Source organism: Taurulus bubalis (genome assembly GCF_910589615.1).
Source record: "Taurulus bubalis genome assembly, chromosome: 1".
Classification (NCBI taxonomy): Eukaryota; Metazoa; Chordata; class Actinopteri; order Perciformes; family Cottidae; genus Taurulus; species Taurulus bubalis.
The window spans coordinates 26,349,492-26,372,554 of NC_136589.1; the positions used below are offsets into that span (position 1 = coordinate 26,349,492).

General features: G+C 39.9%; 1 protein-coding gene across 1 annotated transcript in view; it reads left to right on the forward strand.

Annotated features, from left to right (window-relative positions):
* Positions 1 to 23,063, forward strand: part of col11a1b (collagen, type XI, alpha 1b) — a gene marked incomplete at its 5' end in the record, with an annotated part of 77,441 nt that overhangs the window by 12,377 nt on the left and 42,001 nt on the right. The window contains 14 exons of the mRNA XM_079218519.1: positions 8,294 to 8,422; positions 11,733 to 11,822; positions 11,922 to 12,020; positions 13,696 to 13,992; positions 15,133 to 15,198; positions 16,244 to 16,285; positions 16,669 to 16,731; positions 18,793 to 18,867; positions 19,400 to 19,483; positions 20,992 to 21,048; positions 21,706 to 21,759; positions 21,948 to 22,001; positions 22,378 to 22,431; positions 22,534 to 22,587. Coding sequence (XP_079074645.1) covers positions 8,294 to 8,422; positions 11,733 to 11,822; positions 11,922 to 12,020; positions 13,696 to 13,992; positions 15,133 to 15,198; positions 16,244 to 16,285; positions 16,669 to 16,731; positions 18,793 to 18,867; positions 19,400 to 19,483; positions 20,992 to 21,048; positions 21,706 to 21,759; positions 21,948 to 22,001; positions 22,378 to 22,431; positions 22,534 to 22,587 — 1,218 coding nt within the window. The remainder of the gene's footprint in view (positions 1 to 8,293; positions 8,423 to 11,732; positions 11,823 to 11,921; positions 12,021 to 13,695; positions 13,993 to 15,132; positions 15,199 to 16,243; positions 16,286 to 16,668; positions 16,732 to 18,792; positions 18,868 to 19,399; positions 19,484 to 20,991; positions 21,049 to 21,705; positions 21,760 to 21,947; positions 22,002 to 22,377; positions 22,432 to 22,533; positions 22,588 to 23,063) is intronic.

The window sequence follows — 23,063 nt, forward strand, 5'->3', positions numbered from 1 at the left end:
GGTGCCCCAAATGAGAGAAGAAATTATAACTTTTACACATTTTTTATTATACTATTTTAATGCATTTTTTGTCTAAAGATAAAAAAAAAAAAAGCATATTGTCTGTTACTCTCACCTAGAATTCATTAGGGAAAGTTGGAAAGACTTTATTTTTGTTGTAGGTTATTCCATAAGATATGAAGCTAAACATTTCCATGTGAGTGGTTGAACACAATGATTGGTGGTGGAATTGGCTGCGATTCAAAGGGGCACCAGCTAAAATCTTGCCTTGGGCACCAAATTTGTCAGAGCCGGCTCTGATAACAAGATACAACATGTTAGTGACAATGGTAATGGCTTTCATGATCTCCTGACATGTCTTATGGACCCTACTGTAGCTGTGGACAGATAGAAGTCCATTCCTTGAAAAATAACCTTACCTAACCCTGACCATTTCCACCATTTCCAACCCTAACCAAAGGATCACAGTTATCTTTGTTACATAGAAACATACCCATATCGAGGTCTGTACCTAAATTGATAAAACAAAAGTTAAACATTTGCTGCTGCTTGTCTTCCATCTGTTAAAATTTATAGTCATGAAAACAATTATTAAAAATGTTTGCCTTTTGCATATCAAACCTGAGCTTCCCAACGTTGGAGCGATTCTTCAGTTTAATTACGGAGGTTGGCTGGGAGCTTTCCCAGTAAAACTGCTTCGAGCTGTGAGCACATGGCTACCTTACTGCAGTAGATTGCATAAGCAGGTGTCAAAGTTGGAAGCACAGGGGATAGTGAAAGCTTGGGGAAAATATGATCAGTGTGTGCTTAGTCTTGGCTCAGATTGCACAGCTGTTTAAAAGATATTCTCACTAACCAGGTCTCCAAATGTTTTTTTCCCCCTTCTTCTGCCTTTCTCTCTTTTTAAATGAAAGCCACACGGTATTTGACTAAGCTCTCATTTTTATGTAAATGTAGTGTTCAGACTTTAAAGGATAGGGCGGGATATTTTATTTGTGTGCCTTCTGTCAGTGTGTGTTTACGCGTGCGTTGTTTAATACGTGCACGCATGGATAAAAATGTGTGTGTCTGTGAGGAGGCAAAGATAGTTTGTTTATGTGTCTGTCATGACTGGAGATTGTTCCAAAATGCTGTCCCTCAAGCATGACAGTCTTTGGCAAAGGAATCTAACAAGGCTCCAAAACCTTCAAGTGAATCATTGTTTATGGTTGACTTGGCAGGAGTAGAAACGGTCTGACTGTTTCTCATCTGCCTCTGTCACTTGTCACCCTCCAGTACTTATCACAAAATGTTTTGGTTAGGGTTGTGTCATATAATACAGTAATTGATTCATATTTGCACGAGTGTCACTGTTACTGAGAGGTTCGTCAGTCACTGATATTTTCAACATGTGTTTATATGAAGAAACAGAAGTCAACAAAGTGTCTTTGTCAAAGTGTACCTTTATCTGATCTTCATGTCCCTTGTTTTTAACCCTCACTAACTGGTCCCAGAACAGCCAGGAAGTAGTGGAGCCAAGGTGCTTCTTGAAAACGTTTGGTGATGGAAAAGAGCAGAGAGAGCGAGAGAGCGAGAGAGAGAGAGAGGTGAAGAAAAGGCAGGCAGACAAGCAAGCAGATGGTTCAAACAGTTCAACAGTTTTGTGAGCTACTGGCAGACGAAATGTTTAATATTTGAAGGGTGCAGGACATTTGTATGCCTCCACTGCTTGAAAAGAAACTTTATCCTTGGGCTGACCACAAAGGCTGCATTTGATAAAATGCTGGGAAGGATTAGGAAAGTTTTATCCATTTTTCCTCTTCTCTGTTCCTTGGTTAATTGTTGTCCTTGTACAGTGTTGAAATTCCATCTGTCTATTTGTTCTTTCGAGATCTGTTCCCCTCCCAGAGTCTGGAAAAGCAGGCTTTTTAGATAAAGTAAAGAAAATACAGAAGTAAGTTAAGGCTACAAAAGATATTGCATGTTTGCACGATATGCATTTTAAAAACGGAAACATCTGCAAAAGACTGTTTATTAGAGGAGCGGTATTCTGCATGGCCTGTGAGCTGGTGAGGATGGTTCAACGTGACAGGCAGGTTACACTGACATCCATAAAGGTTTAATTTGGACTATTTTTCTAACAGAAAGTAGTTCCAATAAAAGGCCAAAAGTTGGGGCATTACCTCTGGAAAATTAATATGTAATAATACACCTCTAATGGCATCTTAAGGGTTGAACAAAGTTGCAGTAATGAGGACTGTCCTTTCATTCCTTCATTAATGTTGAAAGCCCATACAGTAACCTTTTAAGCCCAGCTAAAATCCTGGTGCCATGTACGGGTGCTGTCTCTCCAATGCATTAATATCCCCTAGCTGTTACTTACAGGCAAATTGACTGTTGCACCTGGACACAGACAACAATCTTTCAACCACCTAATTAAGTACTTACATGTTTTGTAGCCGTCAGTGGAAACTACGGGTTATTTTTTTAATAGTGTAGAGTAGGGTGGCAGAGTTGGATTAAACAGTCACAGTAGAATGTCAAATTAACCTTTAACTGTGTTTATAGTTAGTTTTTTTTATTGTGTGGTATTTTCTTGCAAATTATTACACTCAAAATACGAGTGTAGGGAGGTAGAGAGAGCGCCTAGAACCATAACTGTACAAAAGCGTATGGGAACAATTATACTATACACTATGTGTGTGGGGCGTTGGGGGAAGGAGACAAAGGGTAGAAAGAAATGGAAACAATTTAAGAGGCGCTGGATTATTTGCTCTATATTATCATATGTTTATTTTAATATTATATCAAAATATAAATTATCGCGACACCAGGAGCGTGGATGGTTGTCGGGTTTTACCAGCCATGAGGTTGCTATCCTATTGACACGCTAATGTTGATGAATTTTCTAATTCAAGTATGGTCTCAATTTTGTGAAGTCAAATACAAACTACATCTTTGTTTATGCCTTCAAATTAGTCCCAACAAATGCAAGATGGGAAAACCCCTGTGCCTCCTGTGATCTCTGATCCGGTGCCAGCGGGAGCTATCTGCATCTAATCAAAGTTGTGTCTTGATTGTTGAGGTTGGTCATGTGATTTATGCTCACGGGTGAGACCAGGCATAAACTGCTCACTTGTAATTGCAATTATCCATCAGCTGGTGGTTTTCCTGAAGTGACTTCTGTTCCTGGTGGGTTTAGGCTGTGTGTTGGGAGGGATACTCTTCATGGCAAGGTCACCTACTCAAGGGAAGAATCAAGTGGTGCCTGTTTGCTGTTTTACATTTCTTCGCTTAACATCAGATGTGAAATGTGAATGCTTGAGGGAAATCCCAGTCATTCTGATGGTGCCTGTAGGTGAAATTTAGATGGATGGAGGATTGAATTATGATTGAAGTCTCTTCTCTTAACTTTGATCTTTCAGTCTCATCGTTATGTACTTTTCCCCGTCACATGGTTGTTGTTACAGTGCACATTGAACGTTAACATGTATCCACACGGAGCTGCACGGTGGTGTAGTGGCTAGCAGTTTTACCTCACAGCAAGAGGGGCCCGGTTCGGTTCCTGGTCTGGGCACTCCTTCTGTGTGGAGTTTGCACTCTCTCCCCGTGGCAGCATCCAAAGACATGCAGCTCAGGTTAATTGGACTCTAAATTGTCCGTAGGTGTGAATGGTTGTCTGTCTATATATGTGCCCTGCAATAGACTGGCGAATTGTCCAGGGTGAACCCTGCCTTCGCCCAACGTCAGCTGGGATCGACTCCAACGCCCCGGGACCCCAAATAGGATAAGCAGTTCGGTAATTGAATGGCGTGTTGCATTTACCCCCACATGCACATTGTACGCACACCCATTAATAGATTGACTGTAGTGTAGCCTAGACTGATGATTTATCCAATTGTGTCTGTGCCAGCTCTAAGCTCTGAGCCAGGGCATTGCTGTAGATCATTCCTGGAATTCTTAGGAGGAACCTCAACAGATGCTCAAGAAGTGTGCAAGACAATCGAGACAGTAACATCAACAAAAGCACCGAGATGCAGACAAAGGAGACACACAGAGTAAAAGGAGAGAGGGGGAAGTGTGAGGGAGAAGCCAGTTGTGGAGTATGGGAGTGATTGAAACACTTTTTAAGTCTGTGTGTGGTCTCTTGAGAAGCCCTGCATGACGTTTTGGGCTCTTCTGCAGATTTCCACCACATGTTTGTTTTCCTGTTGTAGTTCATGTCATGTACCTGTGCTTTCTTAGTAAATATACATAAAACAAAGCAAAAAGTGAGACCGAACACCCATAAAACGCTGCACACAGGCAGACATAGACAAGAGGTATAGATACAGATACATCGACAATCGCAATGTGTCTATGTTTTTACCTTCCCTCTCTGTTTCAGTGACATGCAGTGTGTAGTGGCTGAATGACTGTCATACATTTGTGACTTTATGCTTTTCACTGATAGTTTTAGTTGTAGAAGTTCAGAAGGTGCAGGCAGAACTATTGTGAGCAGGTTATGTTGCCCTTTTTTTAATTATTTCTTTTACATAAAGCACAAATTCTCCTTTTAGCAGAAATGCCCTGCTCCACACTCAGTTGCACACAATCACACCTGGAAGCTGCCGAGTACAACCTCAGTTTAATCTGTTGGCCACATTTGGGCATTGCATTCTTGCTCTTTGGTCACACATATTTGCTTTTGGCCACTGCTGCCCACTTTTATTCTAAGGTTCTGTGGACGTGGACTAGTGGAAAGGACCATTTAAATTCAATGTACTGTACTTCTCTGTTTGCTTTTAGAATACACATATATATATATATATATATATATATATATATATATATATATATATATATACAGTCAGGTCGATAAATATTTGGACATTGACACATTTTTCATTATTTTGGCTCTGTACACCACAACAATGGAGTTGAAATGAAACAATCAAGATGTGCTTTAAGTGCAGACTTTCAACTTTAATTTGAGGGTATTTACATCCAAATCAGGTGAACGGTGTAGGAACTACAACAAATTCAAATGTGGCCACCCTCTTTTTAAGGGACCAACGGTAATTGGACAAATTAATATAATCCTAAATCTAATTGTTACTTTTAATACTTTGTTGAAAATCCTTTGCAGTCAATGACAGCCTGAAGTCTGGATTCTATAGACATCACCAGACGCTGGGTTTCGTCCCTGGTGATGCTCTGCCAGGCCTCTACTTCAACCGTCTTCAGTTCCTGCTGGTTCTTGGGGCATTGTCCCTTCAGTTTTGTCTTCAGCAAGTGAAATGCATGCTCAATTGGATTCAGGTCAGGTGATTGACTTGGCTATTGCAGAACATTCCACTTCTTTGCCTTAAAAAACCTCCTTGGTTGCTTTCGCAGTATGCTTCGGGTCATTGTCCATCTGCACTATGAAGCGCCGTCCAATGAGTTCTGAAGCATTTGGCTGAATATGAGCAGATAATATTGCCCGAAACATTTCCGAATTCATCCTGCTGCTTTTGTCAGCAGTCACATTATCAATAAATACAAGGGAACCAGTTCCATTGGCAGCCATACATGCCCACGCCATAACACTACCTCCACCATGCTTCACTGATGAGGTGGTATGCTTTGGATCATGAGCAGTTCCTTTCCTTCTCCATAGTCTTCTCTTCCCATCATTCTGGTACAAGTTCATCTTTGTCTCATCTGTCCATAGGATGTTCTTCCAGAACTGTACAGGCTCTTTTAGATGTTTTTTGGCAAACTCTAATCTGGTCTTCCTGTTTTTGAGGCTCACCAATGGTTTATATATTGTGGTGAACCCTCTGTATTTAGTCTGGTGAAGTCTTTTCTTGATTGTCGACTTTGACACAGATACACCTACCTCCTGGAGAGTGTTCTTGATCTGGCCAAATGTTGTGAAGGGGTTTTTCTTCACCAGGAAAATGATTCTTCTGTCATCCAACACAGTTGTCTTCCGTGGTCTTCCGGGTCTTTTGGTGTTGCTGAGCTCACCAGTGTGTTCTTTCTTCTTAAGAATGTACCAACTGTTTTGGCCACCTAATGTGTTTGCTATCTCTCTGATGGTTTTGTTTCGATTTTTCATCCTAATGATGGCTTGCTTCACTGATACTGACAGTTTTTTGGACTTCATATTGATAGTGACCACAACAGATTCCAAACACAAATACCACACCTGAAATGAACTCTAGACCTACTCCTTTGACCTAGATCTACTCCTTGTAAATGAAAAAACGAGGGAATTACACACACCTGACCTTGGAACAGCTGAGCAGCCAATTGTCCAGTTACTTTTGGTCCCTTAAAAAGAGGGTGGCCACATTTGAATTTGTTGTAGTTCCTACACCGTTCACCTGATTTGGATGTAAATACCCTCAAATTAAAGCTGAAAGTCTGCACTTAAGGCACATCTTTTCATTTCAACTCCATTGTTGTGGTGTACAGAGCCAAAATTATGAAAAATGTGTCAATGTCCAAATATTTATGGTCCTGACTGTATATATAAAACAAAAAATTACAATTCTTATTTTTACAGTTCTTCTGGATTACTTCCCAGCTACAAATCTGATACAGACAAGGGTTGAAATGTCGATATCTTGTGTGTGACTGTTTAAAACAAGTACCGGTATGCCGTTTTGTCTCTTTGTATTAATATTTTCTTTCCTAATGTGAGTAAAAGCTACATTTTAATTCCAAGATCCTGTAAACTGCAGACATTATATACCGTTAATTACGTGTGTTATGTCTTTTCTCATAACTGAATGATAACCAAACATAAGCAGTAATGGCACAACAAATGACAACAGTCGGCATTAGTCAATTAGTAGAATTGAATATCTTCTGTTTGTTGTTTGTGTTGTTCGATACCTTGTTTGGGATTTACTGATCATGTATGATGCGAGCATGGGGCGATGAATATCTAATGTGTTCCAGAGGTCTAAGTTTGTACAGATGTATCCTTCTGTAATGTAATGCAATCTGCATGCATGGGCTTCCTCTTTAGGGGCCACCCTGACTGCGCCCTTCTTTCACCTTTACACGGCACATAGGTTATTTTCCCTGTTGTTTTGGTCCTCTTTGTTACTTATTCCGGTGGAATTCTGAAAAAAAGGTCCGCTTTGTTGCCCATGTGGTTGATGGGTATAGAAAACATTCTCCACATCCGTGGCATAGCAGTTCCTGGTTTTAGAAATTCCTTAGGAGACGGTCATGGAAAAAGAGCCTTTGGCTGATGGAAAGATATCTAATTTCCTTTTCCAAAAGCTCATGAAAAACAGACAGCCTCAGATAAGTACAGACCTTGGTTATGTATCTGCTGTGTAAGGAGACTTGCCGTCCCTAATGGCTGAGTGGGGGGGGGGGACTGTACAACAGTTCTTTTCTAAATGCTTACAGACTCCCTTTACAGCTTTGATTTATTCCATAAAGTAATATGTAATTAATAGTCAAGCCACCACTTCCTTTGGTACTGCAGAACATTTGCTTTGTTGTTTTATTGTCATAATTTATTCTCACCACATTCGTGCAAAGCTGAGGCAATCAAGCGAGGAGGAATAGGTGTATACTTTATGGGTATTAACATTTGTTTTTTATTTGTCATGAAAAAATATTGAGTTATTTTGGGGTGTCGGGGCTTAGAAAAGTCATGTTAAATTTCTGCAAATTTAATGTTAACTGGTTAGCAGTTGAAGCAATTCCAAGTTCCAAGGCTTTAATGGGCAGGACATTCAAGTTGAATCGGTGCAAAAGATTAACAACCATGTAAGAAAATATCTCTTTCTTTGATCAAATAATAAAAGCCAAACCCTTTTAAAAATGCAAGTAGAGCAGTAAACTATAGTCTCTAAGTAGCGACTCCAATCACATCACAGAATGTAAAATCTTGTTACGTAGGTGTTGCCGCTGGTGTGACACTAAAGACTACCATTCATAAAAACAGTGTCAAGCCATTCACTTTTGGATTCTGGATCAAGTTTGGATGAAATTCACTCAAACTACTGTACCTTGTTTTTTTTCCCCCAATTGCAATGACCAATCTTTCCGTATTGGCTACAACTCTTTTTCATGCCTCTGACTGACTTCTACTCAATAGCAACAGGGCCTCAGGCTCCTCTGTATTGTAGTATTTGGTGCCATTTGCCAAACCACACTGGAAACTTAACTCAATTTAAGGGCATAACATAAACCTATAGTAGAAAGTTTAGAAACACCGAGGATAAAAGAAAACTCTGACATAGGAATTTACACTTGGGCCTGTGAAATTTGTTGACATAGCTTCAGATCCTGAGATGCTTCTTTTCTTATTCTCTTTCAGGGTGACATCCAGCAGCTGCTGATAGTGGCAGACCCCAGAGCAGCCCATGATTACTGTGAACACTACAGCCCAGACTGTGAAACCCCCAACCACCACGACACCCCCCAGGCTCAACAACCTGAGGACGAGGTCAGTATCTGGAGAGGGGGGCTGAGGGGAGGAGGAGTTGGCCGGAGGGAGAAAGAGGGAAAAGAGAGGAGGGAGAAAGAGGGAGAAAGAGGGAAAAGAGAGGAGGGAGCGAGGAAAGGCAGGAGGGAATCCCAGAGGGAGAAAATATGGGAGCTAGTAAGGATGTTAACAGGAATTTGGAAAGAGGCCCTCCACTTGGGGGTTGTTAGTAAAAGATGAAGCAAGAGAATAAACTAGGAAGCTTATATGCATTAAAATGAAGTAGATCAATTTGAAAGTTGGGATGACTTAAAGTGAAACACAAATTGTAATTCTCTTCACTTTTAGTGTGACGAAATACAAGCTAGATTGTTAATTCCTTATGTGCATGGTTTTCAAAAGAGGATAGATCTGTCATTCAACACAATTGTGGAAGCAAAGTCTTAGCTTTAAGCCTGCAGGTCTCTGTTTCCCATGGCAACGGTTCACTGACAATTAAGGGCCGTTGTTGCTAGGAGATGTGCTGTCAACTTTGGTGGCGAGCTACTGACTGCGCCCCCCACCCCCCCACACACACACACACGCACACACACACGCACACACACACACACACACACACACACACACACACACACACTGTAGTGTTTCATAGTGTTAGCAAAAATAATTTTTAAAAAAAACCCACCATATTTTCTGATTCTTTATTTGCAAAAGATAAATTACATTTCACAGAAGGAAAGATTCGGGGTTGGGTTGTAATTTCAGATACAAGTCCCCAATACTAGATAATATTCAGGATGATTCAAACCAGTGCATTTTTTCAGCAAATTATGAGATCTTAAAACATTTTTACAAACATTCCTTCAGGCAAAAGTACTTTGACAGAGACAGACTTGTATGAGTTTCTATATCAACTCTAATATGGCTACTTTTTTTTTTACTGTGTTTTAATGGTGGAAACATGCTGACATATCGAGAATATATTGCTGAGTCTGAGCTCATCTTCTACAGTTAAAATGTTTGTAGCCTCATCAGCCAAATATCTTTAGCCAAATATCTTAATTAACAGGGCCTCGTCTTTCTTTTTCATCTTCAGTTTTTGTTATTCTGCTGGTTTAAGCCTTTTTGTCGGCTGACATTTTCCTTTAGTATTCCACTAAATAACTGATGAGCTCACACTGGAAACTTTTCCTTTTTCCCTGCCACGAAGTCTGAGCCCACTTTGGAGTGGCCCGGTGATTTATATCACTAACGAGTTCTGCAGGCTCTGCCCAGACTCCCAGGGAAATTTAAGCTTTTCCTTCCCCAGCTAGACTCCCCAGTACCTGGAAAAATAGACTTTAGAATCCCTGGTTTAAGAAAAAAGGATCAGGAACCGGTTCTCTGTTTGAAAATATTGGCTGTACAGTGGGTACCGTGTCTCGGAAAATATAGCCTTCATCATCAAGTTACTCTTCAACGCCAGGACAATTTCAATTCTAAATAGACAGCAGGGAGCAGTTTTGTTTGAAGAACATTGTACATGTGGTTTATTCATTGTTGCAGCTATAACAGGAATGTTTTTCCTACATTCCTGACTGAAAACTGAAAAACTGAAACACTGAAAATATTTAATCGGGAGGACAAATCACTGATGTATAATTTCAAAACTCGCAACGCACCAGTTTTTTAAAATGTAAAAAATCTTTGTTGATGTCTGAACTTTATGAATCATCCCTCAGTATTTCTTAAACCAAACCTCTACAATTCGCCAAAAGCACAGAGCAATAGCTTTGACCTTAGCCTCTGAAGGCGCTGCTTGACCTGAGGCAAACTGCCTTTGCAGTCGTCAGACAGCCACATTTCTGCAGCCAGTTTGAAAGAGGAAGAGGGAGTGATGCAAAAAAAAAAGGAAGGGGGAGATTCTTTTTATGAGCCCACTTCAGTATTTACGCCTTTCATCCAAGCCTGTGGTGAAGGCCTTAAGCTTAGCCAAGCACTTCGACATCATAAATCTTTATAAATCCTTCCTACGTTCTCTATATTTCTCTATATTTCTCCCTGACCCTGTCTGTCAGTTTAGTTGGTCTGGCCAAGGCTTTTCTCTTGTGTGACCTGTCTTTCTCTCTCTCTCTCTCTCTCTCTCTCTCTCTCTCTCTCTCTCTCTCTCTCTCTCTCTCTCTCTCTCTGGGCTGCTGACTGGAGGCCAGACCAACATTGCAGCAGGCCGTGGATCTTGTATTATCTTTATGAGGTCAGCAGCCGTTCAGGGACTAATATTTGTCCCTGTGCTGATAGAGCAGCGTCTGGGCTGTTAACTTTTTCTGCCTCTGCTTCTGCCTCTTTTTTTTTAACATCGTTGTAAAAATAAAATAAATGGCAGATAAGAAGAATTCTTTGACATTGACTAAATTGCATACTATTGTCTAGTGTAAATGCTCATTAACATCGGTGACTCAAAGGAATGGTCTGACATTTTGGGGAATCTACTTATCAGCGTTCTTGCAAAGAGTTTGATTAGAATATATATATACCTAAATATACAATTCTTAAATTCTTATATACATAAACGGATCTATATATCTAAGCTAGCTGTCTCCTGCCTCCATTTTTTGATTTTACTGGTCTGGCCCATTTGAGATCAAAATGGGCAGTATGTGGCCCCTTAACTAAAATAAGTTTGACACCCCTGCTCTAACCTTTGTGAAGAAAGTGAATGAGGGTATTTCTCCAAATGTTGAACTAATATTTTAAAGTAAGCCACTTAAGCTGAAAGTCATTCTCAAATTTAAATATGGAATGCTTTGGAGAACCCCAAAAATATATTCTGAACACATGTTGTTGTCACAGAGAATGGTTCAGCGGTGGGTTTACGCCCTGCGACTGCATTCTGTATGTTCCTCATAATTCACCTACATGTGGTGAATCAGGACAGCTCACGGTTTCTGTTTTAAAAGGCCCATTAATGAAACCGCTGGGCCATTGTTGGCATATAGAATTAAGCGGCAGATGGGTTTTTGCTAGCATCACAACAACCCTCTAACATCTTGTAGGAAGCAAGCAAGAATCTTAATTGCTGTTTGCTTGGTTACAGACATGAACCTTTCAATAGCGTCATGCGAATCCATGGCGTTTGGGTGGAAATGGAAGCAAGGATTGCCGCTGTCATCCATATGCAACATTTTTCAGTTTTCTAACATGGATGTGATATTTATTTTACTACATTTGAACATGTTATTTCCTAAATTACATGACAACAAATATTTTGATTTTCTTAAACTGAGACATTGTGCTGCCTTATTTACATGATTACCCAATTTAATTCATTTCGCACGTCCCTTTTTCCTTACAGTACACTAACTATGAATATGGTGAGTTCTATGACTACAATGAAGGAGCAGTCGCCACTGATGCTCCCCCAACTGAAGGACCCAAGACTGAGGTAACACTTAGTGTAGTGTGTAGCTTTATTTAGCGTTAGTCTTGATACTTGCAAGTTTTAATAGATTATTTAACTTTTGCTAAATATGCCTGATTTCAGACAAATGTGGGCGGAGATTACTACCCGGGTGAGTATGACTACACCACAGTGGACGGAAGTCAGCCTGAAACCCCAACTGATACCACAAGTCAAGGCCAGGTATTTTTTCACAACCTCATTTTGGTATTATAATGTAGACATATTTGTATTCTTGACATTTGTGAAATCACGGTAGTAAATGTTCTGTGCGTCACTGACACTTATCATCCATTCATCCAATTACAATCCACATTCTTAATTATATAATTACTGGTTTAAAGTTAAATTTCAATAAAACTGCTTCGGTATGACAAACAACAAAGTATATTTTTTATTATCGTCTCTGGAGTTTGAAACCAAAAAGGCCTTGCCGAGATCAAACTGCTCATGCTACTCCTTGATTCCATGAGAAACCGCCATCAAACAGAGTCTGGATACAAGCCGAAACAGGAAAACGTTGTCATTTAATGAACCGTGACCAATGGAAAATCAGTAGACATTCCCTCTGTTTCTGCTGTATCCGGAATTTTCTAGATCTTGTTTTAATTTGTGCAAAACCATCAAATAAAACACAACATAATGAGGAACATTTGGGGGTTAAACTAAAACAATACGGATGTGTGCTCCGCCAGCCAAATGTGTGCCGATTGCATTTTGATGCACCTTAAGGTGGATAACGCAGCTCCAGTCAGCTTGAGAATACATTCATTTGAACTGACAGGGCAGAGGGCGAACCACGGAAACTAAACTTACGCTGTCCCATGTTGGAACACTTGTCTGATTCCTGAGGACTGTGACGCACTGGATAACCCTTGTCATACCACCCATAGACAAAACACAATAAACAACATACTATTGTTGGATGCTTTTAATGTAAGTGTGTTGCAGTATTTTATTGTCAGTGGATGGCTGAAGCCCCTAACCTGACACCTGCACATGCATTTGTGCCTTCGTTTAGGGATTTTTGTACCGTGTGTCTCTCTGTATTGCTGCTTAAGTCTCACTTAGATCTAGCCATGGATTGTGTTTCGTTAGATGCCCAGTGTTTTTATTCACTTTTTGATAATGATATACACTGTGTAATAAACACGATCAGAGATTATTTTTGAGTGATTGAAGCTTACAATACAGGTAATTAGACTGGTGAATTAAAAATTGTGTGTCTGTAAATCCTAAAAACCTTAAAACATTGAAGCACTCTTAAAAAAAATTAACCACTTATGATTCCACCTAAGAAAGGTTGGACTATGATAAGATCCCATGAAAGGAGTTTTGGCAATGTCCTCAAATGCAAGTTTTTTTTACAGCAATTAAAAAGCAACGACAAAAGGATGCTTACAAAATGAAATTTGCATGAGAGGGTTAAACATTTTCTCTCCTTTTTGTATTTATACTCATTTTACTTGAAAACATCAATGTGGAAATAATTTGGGAAATCTCACATTCTATTTATTTGCAGAGAACCGATTGTTAACATCAAATATAAATATATAGATGTAATGTTAATAACGGTGCCTGAGTTTCAAATATTTTGAGTTTTGGATGCTGTCCTAAATTATAAACATGGATTTGTGCACAACTAAGTTGAAAATTATTTTGAAGAGTTTCACTCACTCAGTTGGTACTCAATCATTTCAGTGAAGTAAAGTGCTAATTACTAATGCCTTGACTATGAATCATGTTATGACGAATATGTGAATTATGGAAGCTGTTCACATGGTTTCATTTTACTAACCAAACCTCCATGTTCTCATCAACCCTTTCCCCCTTTTTGCGATGCCTTGATTGATCCCAGAACTATGATGGGGAAATTGTGGATGATTACATCACCGGTGTGGAACAGGTCGGGGTGGATCCCACCATTGCTGTGGAAACCGCTGCCCCAGTGGACCCCCAGGAGAAGGTGGACCCTGCCACTGATGTGTATGAGTTTAAAGAATACGACCTGAAGGAATATGACCACAAAGAGATTGTAGAGAAGCCATACGAATATGGTGATTATGGCGATTATGGCCCCACTGATGCCGAGCCTACATCTGAGGACGAGTTTGGTCCTGGTGTTCCAGCGGAGACGGACATCAGAGAGAGCAACGTAAGTGCTGGAGTACTTGGGAGTGATTTGGGGATGGTGGGATGGGAGAAAGACGGTGGTGGTGTTCAGGAATGTGCAAAGATAGAGAAGCATTTGTTTGCTGTGCTTTTTTGATTGTTGTTTCTAATGGTATCGGGTTATAGCTTGGAGCATTCCGCATGCACATGCACAACACAAATACACCAGCAAGCACCAACACACACGGTGTCTATCTAAGTCTCCCACAGATAAACAGATGTCGACCCAGCTGTTAGCACAGACACACCCTCCATAACCTTTGGCATCCGTGACCTTTGCTGTTTATCAAAGACATGCTCTTCCCTGGTAATCACAACAATGATGTGCTGGGATTGCCTGATGACAAACTAAGTCTTTGCACATGTTTATTCATTAAATCCAAGTAGATCAGTATTCAAAACCAGACTGAAATCTTTGCTGAGCTAGTGTCTATAATGGCTTGATTCCAGCCCCCTTCCTTCTCTCGAGATCCAGATTCTCAGAGGCAGGAAGTGACATGGTCCCTGTCTGTATGTTGGCTTGAGATCTGTCTGCCTTGGGTTAATCTGAACCGCTCTATTAGTGCCTTCCACTCTCAGGACAACACTGTCATGAGTTTTTTCTCTTCTGACCAACTGTACAATTTAGTGGTTTTTTTGACACACTGCTGTAGGTGGTTTGGAAATTCTTCTCTTGTGAAGTCATTGTATGGATAGGGTCAGGTATCAACCTCTGCATTTGTGCACAGTTGGGGTCTTTTTGCAGTTCCTGGCTTTCAGGAATCTCAATAAATAGGAGTCAGACCAAAGTCTAAATTGTAGCTTCTTGCTAAAATAATTATTGGGATGTATTTTTTCAACCGGCGGAAGAAAAAAGGAGAACAAAAATAGCTTTTTGTCTTGAGAACTACCCAAATTATATGAAGCATGCAGAACACTAGTCAGCATTTAATGAGCTTTTCTTAGCAGTTTTGTTGGTATTTGAAGTAACTTCTATAAAAGAGGAGACATCCAAGAGGATAGGGCATCTGTTGCTGCCGCAGAATTTCCATTTTTGACTTTCATATCATTGGTGCTCTTCCCTTACATGTGAATGTGTGGCCTGTTACCTTGTAAAACGCTCACCTGGTCTGTCTTATGTCAGGTGGGTGGAGGTCAAAGTTACCTCGGAGAAAAAGGAGAGAAGGGTGAACCTGCCGTCATTGAACCTGTAAGTATAACTTAATTTTAAATATGATACTAAACTTAACTTGTGTGTCCCACGTTAAATGGCTAATATTCAAATATTGAATGTCACTCTCACAAATTAAAAAGCTAAATGTGTGAGAAAAAAAGTTCAGGCTTTCAAATAATGGAATTTTGTCCGGCCTGCGTTAACTATAAAATGTAAACTTTGCTAAATAGCGAGCCCCCATACTGTTATTTAATCTTTTGTCTGTAAATGACAGCTAATTTGTTAGTCTGTGTCCACCTAGCTAATAGCTATCTAGCTAGCAGAGTTCCATAAAATGTCCATAAAAGTCCTAAATCTTAATTTTCTGCTTATTTTCTGGGGGAATGTGTATATTTATATATATATATATATATATATATATATATATATATATATATATATATATATATATATATATATATATATATATATATGTATGTGTATATATGTATATATATACATACATATATACGTATATATATGTATATATATACGTATATATATATACATATATATATATATATGTTCTGACCATATATCTCTTTTATATCTGGTTTACATCCACATATGTTTGATAATCTTTGTGTGGTTTCAATGCAGTTTCAAGTTTATTTTCCGAAAGCACTTAAAACCAAGACTTGTATCCTGATGAGATTTAACACATCTTTGGTCACAGACCAAAAACAACCGCTTTCCATGCAAAATGGCAAAGTACATGCCTTCTTTCTAGAACCATCCTATACAATTTACCACGATAGGCTAAACATTGACTGAAATAGCAGCTGCAGTTAACATCCTCCCCTGCCATCTGTACCACCACAGGCTCCTAACCAAATCTTTGACTACGCACACGCATGCTAAAGAATAGATAGCTTCAAATAGCTAAAGTATTGCTAACGTCTTGAGCTTACAGCTCAAAGTAAACTCCTCAACCTCAAACCCAAAGCACCCCCTGGCTCTAATTTCCAACCCCCATTCTCCATTGCCTGTGGATTTACAGGCTGCCCTATAATGCTACTGTATCCACTTTTTCCTTTTTCAGGGGATGCTTATAGAAGGACCCCAAGGAGCCTCCGGCCAAGCAGTGAGTATCACGTTATCCCACACTCCTGTCTGCCTTCCACAGATGGAGAACAGCTAAAGAGGGAAAAAATGTCTTTATGGAAAGAGCATCAGCCCTGATCGCCAGTGAAGCTTGAGTTGAGAGAGACAGTCAAAATGTGTATTTGTGCATGAATGTGTGTACACGTGTGTCTCTGTGTGAGTGAGTACAAGAGAGAGAAAGAAGGGGGGTTTGGGGCTATTTTATTTCTTAAGCTTATTCCTTTCTGAACCAATGTCTGCCTCTGTCTTTGTTGGCCTATGCATATGAAGTACTGGATAGACTGACTGTGGTGGAAATGCTGGTCAGCAGCAGTTTGGGATACAATGTGCTTAAGGGAATGTGGTTCTGTGTGTGTGTCTCAGGGTCTTCCTGGTACCCCAGGATTGCAGGGTCCTCCAGGTCCCCTAGGAGATCCCGGTGAGAGGGTGAGTAAAGACTGGCCTCAATTTACAGCTGATTACAGATGTTTCTGACAAGGTCCGTCACCCACACATCATGAACATTTACATTTAGCTAAACATTTTTTAAAAAAAAGAATAAAATCTACTGAAATAGCAACTTTAACCTTAGCCATCCATCGTACGTGTAGATATGTAGATATGTACATATGTACATATGTGTATATATACACCCCTTCATTTGTTGTCTTCTTTATTGGAAAGCTGTGAAGTAAAGTCTCCATGTCATGGAATGACCAATCGGACACATTTTACTACTGCAGCAGTAAGGGGGATTAGCAAGGAGTAGTGCAGGGAAATGAGATGCCCATAAATTGTCAATATACCAGCAAAGAAAAGGGAGAAACAGCTGTCTCTGTATGCCGCTGGACTTGTGAGAACCCCAAGAAGTGTGCTATGAAATGTGTCGAAGCTCCAACTTTCCCAGCAACGTGGGATTCCGCTCATTTATTTGATTGATTGGATGACACAGAATATATGCTTGTCCCCTCCACAAGGCTAGATCTCAGCTTGTTTTTCACAAATGTGATAATTGGCCCACACCCCTCTTTCATCGCTCTTTTCGCAAGTCTATTCTGTCTCTGGAGGTTAACCTTTTAATTGCTCACAAAAAAAATAATACCCCAACACGCCTCCTCCAGTATGACCAGCAGACATTGCCTGTACAAAAGGCTTATTGTTCCACAGGGTCAGAGTGATCAGAAAATATTGTGTTGGTCCAAAAGTCTCTCCCCCTCCCTTCATTTCCTCTCATGAGAAACAGTCTTGCTGACATGGGCATTAAAAGTGACTCGTTTCTTTAGTCTTGTGGTTTTCCGTTGCGCAGTATCTGCCTGGAATTAACTTTTGGTCGGCTAGTTCTTCTCATGATCACCTTCTCCCTCCTTTCCACCCAAACCCCACTTTCCCAGCCATGTGGGGCCAGCATTTACACTAGCTGCTATGCTTACTATAACAGCAATGGATGGAGAGTATTTACCACCTCAGGGAAAAAGGCAGATGGGAACATATGGCATCAATTTAGAAACTCTGAGATTGCTGCACATGACAGGACTGCTAAATAGATCGTGATCTCTCTTGAAACATTGGGTCCTGCTTAGCCATGATCCATAAAATTCGTTTTTTTCTTTATTAAATCAACTGCTCTCCAGTATAATTTAGCTGTTTATTTGTACTGTCATAATTCAGGATGAGCAACTTTTATACAATTATTTTGCTTTTATAAGAGATTGCCATAAAATTTGGTACAGACTTGCATGTGCCACGAAGATGAATCCTGAATACGTTGGTGACCCCCAGACTTTTCCTCTGGCACACTAAGATGCTATTTCAACTGTCCCAATTGAGATTGTCTTAAGCCTCAGCCTAGACTTTCCATTTCTAAAATTTGTTGTTTACATGCGATGAGCAGTATAGCCCCATTTCTAGCCTTGTTTTAAAGTCGGTGTTCCTCTGCAGACAATATCCCCAGACCAGCTTAATGAAAACACATTCTTTTAATTTACCCGTGATTGAATCCCCTGTCTTACTCCTCTCGGTAGGATTAGTGAATTATCCATTTGGAATAAGCAACAACAATGCAGCAAAGTACCTTCCCACTGAAATTGTTGTAGATAAAGAAGGGGTGTGCTGTGAACAGATTAGTTATTCAGTCTCTGCACTATTACTGTATTACCGTTTTCTTTTAGTGCTGATATTTTTTTCTTATGTTCAATTGGCAAGCACCTTCAGGGGATTATAAATAGCAAAATAATCATCTTATCTTACATAAATACATGGCTTACTTATTAACACAGCTAATTAATTGTTCCTAGCAACGTTACGTTGGTATATAAGTCAACAAAACAATAGTTGATATTTTAAATTCAATACTTTCAGGATGTGTTTGTTACAACAATACGTTTAAATAGCCGTATTGCATTTGATGTGGATTTCATATACTTGGGTTTGGGTATTGACTTCAATTGCATTACACATTTACAATGAGACACAATATCCAAAAGCTCTCTCCTTCCTCTGGCTCTCCAGGGTCCTCCAGGGCGTTCTGGTATTCCGGGTTCGGACGGTGTCCCTGGGCCTCCAGGTACCATTCTGATGCTTCCAGTAAGTCCTGCCATTTTTCACATGCCCACTGGGCTTTCTGTCTTATTACTCTCACATACTATACACCCTTCATCTCAGGCACCAGCCCGTGAACACACTTCATTTAGTAAGTTTACCTCATAGCATCACCGGTAGGCCAAAGGATTGCAACCTTATTTTCTTTGGGTTACAAATCACTTACCTTGTAAATGTCAGCTAGTGCAATGGAGTGGAACCAGTGACTGAGCCTTTGAAAGGCTTGGCGACACATATTTGTGTGTGTGTGTGTGTGTGTGTGTGCGTGTGCGTGTGCGTGTGCGTGTGTGTGTGTGTGTGTGTGAGGGTGAGCTGCCTGTGCTTGTATTGCCAGCATATGTAAGTGTGTGGTGGGCCGGGTGGGGCCTGGTGACAGCTTTACAGCCTAGTTTAACAAAAAAAATTATTTAATTTGGACACACACTCAAGATGTGAGACCATTAGACAGATCTCTTTGTAAAAGGAGACATGTAAAATTGTTTTTAACTGTGTTTCTTTTTTGTTTTGTGGTTGATAGTTCCGTGCTGGCGGTGAGTCACACAAGGGACCTGTGGTTTCAGCCCAGGAAGCTCAGGCTCAGGCCATTCTTTCTCAGGCTCGAGTAAGTAAAAGATCAGTGCACCCTTCTCAGTTTAGAGGTAACTCTACTTTGGCTTTCTGTGCCTCAATGTACTCTCATTAGCTGCCATTTAACTTCATTCGATTGAAATACTGTGGTCCAAATAATAATTTTTTAAACTTCCGAAACATTCAAACTTAAAGAAACATTTCAAATGGCCCACAAAGTGTCTTAAATAATGAAAGGAGAAGTCACACATCCTATAAATTGTCCAAATTCCTAAATATGAACCTGTGTCAGATTATGTCGTACATAAAGCCACACCAGATGTTCACACTCCCTCAGGGGTCCTAGTAAACATAGCACTGTTGAAAAACAGCCTGCATTATGCGGAGGTAAGCAAGGCGTGATCTATAGAACACATGGAGATCATTAAATGTTGTACAAACACTAAATATTCACACATTCTAAACATTCTATGAAGTGGGAGGGCAAAAAACTGGTGAAACAGTATTTAGTAAAGCACTTTCTATATTTGTCTTTTATGCCAGACAGGAACAAGAAAAAAACATGGCAGGAGTTGTTAGTCCTTCAAAATGTAAAGAGACTTGAAGGAACAAATTGTTGAACTTGTTGAATTCTCTTTGACCTATTCGCAACGAAAATGATACCTTAAACCTACCACAATGTAAACATGCTAACTAATATGTGTGAGTTGGCCTTTAGTGTAGAGTAAGGCATTAATCGCTTTCCTTCGAATTAGCAAATTTGCTAATTCAGTAATCAGGCTGCAAATTAATATCAGACAATTTATTTGGTAGTTCAAGACTGTGGTCAAACTATGAACAGGAACAAAGTAAAGTTTGCATAAGCTCTACAGCGGCTATTCTGTCGTTGTATCAGTGTTTTATTTTCTTTATTCTTTATGGCTTTTAGTGTAATGCTCGATTAGTTGAATGAATGTTGCATCAATTTCAATATGAAAAATTCCTATTTGTCATTTTAACATCCATCCCACATTCATTGAGCAAAATTAGAATAATCCCATAAAGAAACAAGAATCTGTGCATTATGGTCTACTTTTTGAGATTAAAACATTAAGATAGCGGCCACTTATTTTCAGAGGCTTTTATCTATTTAAAGTTTCTCCATCAGACCAAGTGCCTTCCTAAACGATTGGTCACAGCGCATGCCACATAACCACAAAGTTCCTGCTTAGATTGCAGCCTTGGGACCTTTGTTGCCCGTCATTCACTTCTCTCTCTCTCCCCATTTCCAGTCGGTGTCTGTACGCTGTCAAATAAAGGGAAAATGCCCCCAAAATACTTTAAAACAAAAAGACTAAGAGCAGATGTTCAGGATGCTAATAAACTGATTGCAAAGAGAACCTTACAATATGTGGACATGGCTGCACTTCTAATGCAAAACAAACCTAGGAAAGAAAATATTGCTTTTTGATCCATTCATTTGGCGTAGACAGGTATAAATACAAGAGTGTCGACATTGTTAATCGAGCCATGGATTATGAGTTGTTTCTGTCTGATCCACAGCTGGCACAGAAAGGTCCTCCAGGGCCAGCAGGCATGACAGGAAGATCTGGTCCTGTGGTGAGTGTTGACTTTTGAAAACTGTGAACATGCAAACACATGCACACCATTGATCTACTTAAGTTCCATTTGCTTCACAGTTAATGAATAACACATTAGGTGATAAGCTCTTCTTCCTGCCGAGGATTCAGCGCAAAACTCATTTCCTAACATGCACTCCTTTATGCATAAACACAAATGTATTCACACGCCACCCTCTTCCCTAACTGTCTATGAGCAGATTTGATTTATTCCATCGACATCTGATATCTTGCTTGAATTATTAAACATTTTACTTATAAATAATTATTTGTGATATCTACAGGATCATCTATGAAGCATTTCATGAAAACGGACAATAGCCAAAGCCTTTCTTTTGTATTGGTTGTGTCTTCCACGCGACCAGTGCCTTTATTCCTTTCTCAAGCAACACATGAATGTAACTCTTTAATACCAGAACGGTGTTGTTCACATGCAAAGATGCTCCGGGAAGTCTTTCTGTTGTACATCCCCATTCCAAGTTTAAAATCATACTTTATGTGTGTTTGGCTTTGCATTTGATTCGAGTGCAACCGAGATTATTCTAGTTTGCTAGCAAAATGATGAATGAATATTTGGCTGCAGTGCAGACATGTTTATTCATTAAATGTGTGTGTCTGTGTTATTCATTTTGAATAGGGAGGTCCTGGTTCTTCTGGACTTAAAGGTGACAGTGGCGACTCCGGGCCACAGGTGAGATGAATATCTTTCTTTCAGTACAAAGGTCCTATTATCATTTTGTTTAACAGTAAGTTGATTTGTAAGCGTTTATTCACCTTTATGCATGTCAACATGATTGTAGTTAGTCACAGTTATTGTAACATAAATAAAGTTTTAAATGTTAAAGTTGTATTTAAAACATTCATATGCTTAACACATAGGGACCCAGAGGTCTTCAGGGAACAATTGGTCCCTCAGGGAAAGCAGGAAAGAGGGTAAGTTTTTACAAACCAGCATGTTTTTTTTCTTCCTCTCCTCTCGAACAACACTGTGTTGCAACTGAATATCGAGTTTAAATTGCCAAATTTCTAATATGTCATGCCATCAAGAGTGCAACGATCAGTGCTACAGTGCCCAAAGAGAAGAGCCTGTCAATTTTCAAACATGGCCTTATTTCAAATAAGTCAGCTGCACTTAATAATTGTCTCTGCATGTTGTGTAAATTCAAAAAAGCCATGTTTATTTAACTATAAACTAGTATGAAGATATGATGGCTTTTCCCCAGTCTGTTCTTCAGAACCATTAAAGATAATTAGATATTCTCTAATGGGATTTCTATGTGACCTGACATGATTTGTGCGTGTCCCCCAGGGTCGTAATGGAGCCGATGGTGCTCGAGGAATGCCAGGAGAGGGAGGGTCCAAGGTAAAGCGCACACAAGGTTATCCAATAATCCAGTGAGTGTCTGTGGGATGCCTTTTGAAAAGTGATTGATACAGCTAACCATTTGTTACTGTACTGTTTCAGGGTGACAGAGGTTTTGACGGCCTTCCTGGTCTTCCAGGAGAAAAAGGGCATAGAGTAAGTATGAGGAAAGAGAATTCATGGTTTGGTGAATGAAGATCAGAGGACAAACCACATTAAAGACTTCTATCTGTCTCCAAAAATAAGATCCTGCAGTCTCTTATTTCGCTGCTCCGTAACCTGTCCTTACAGAGGAATCAGGGCTGATTGGTGGCTCAAAGGCCACACCTTCCCTCTATCTCATGTAAACCCCAGTGTTGACAGATATACATTTTTAACCAGTAGACCTCATTTGGGCTTTTGACCCACTTATGAGGGGTGGGACCAACTCCAGAACCACTTGGGGTGCATTTAACCAGGCCTGGAGTCGAATGAGGAGTTCTGAGTTTGGTGTTTGTGAAATTTGGGCTTGCATAGAGACACTAAAAAGAGAGGATGGAGATCACAGAGGGGTATTTCAGGCTTTCATGCCTTATCCTATACTGAGTAATTACAGGGCCATCAGAAGTGGGCCAGTTCTTATAGTGCGCTAT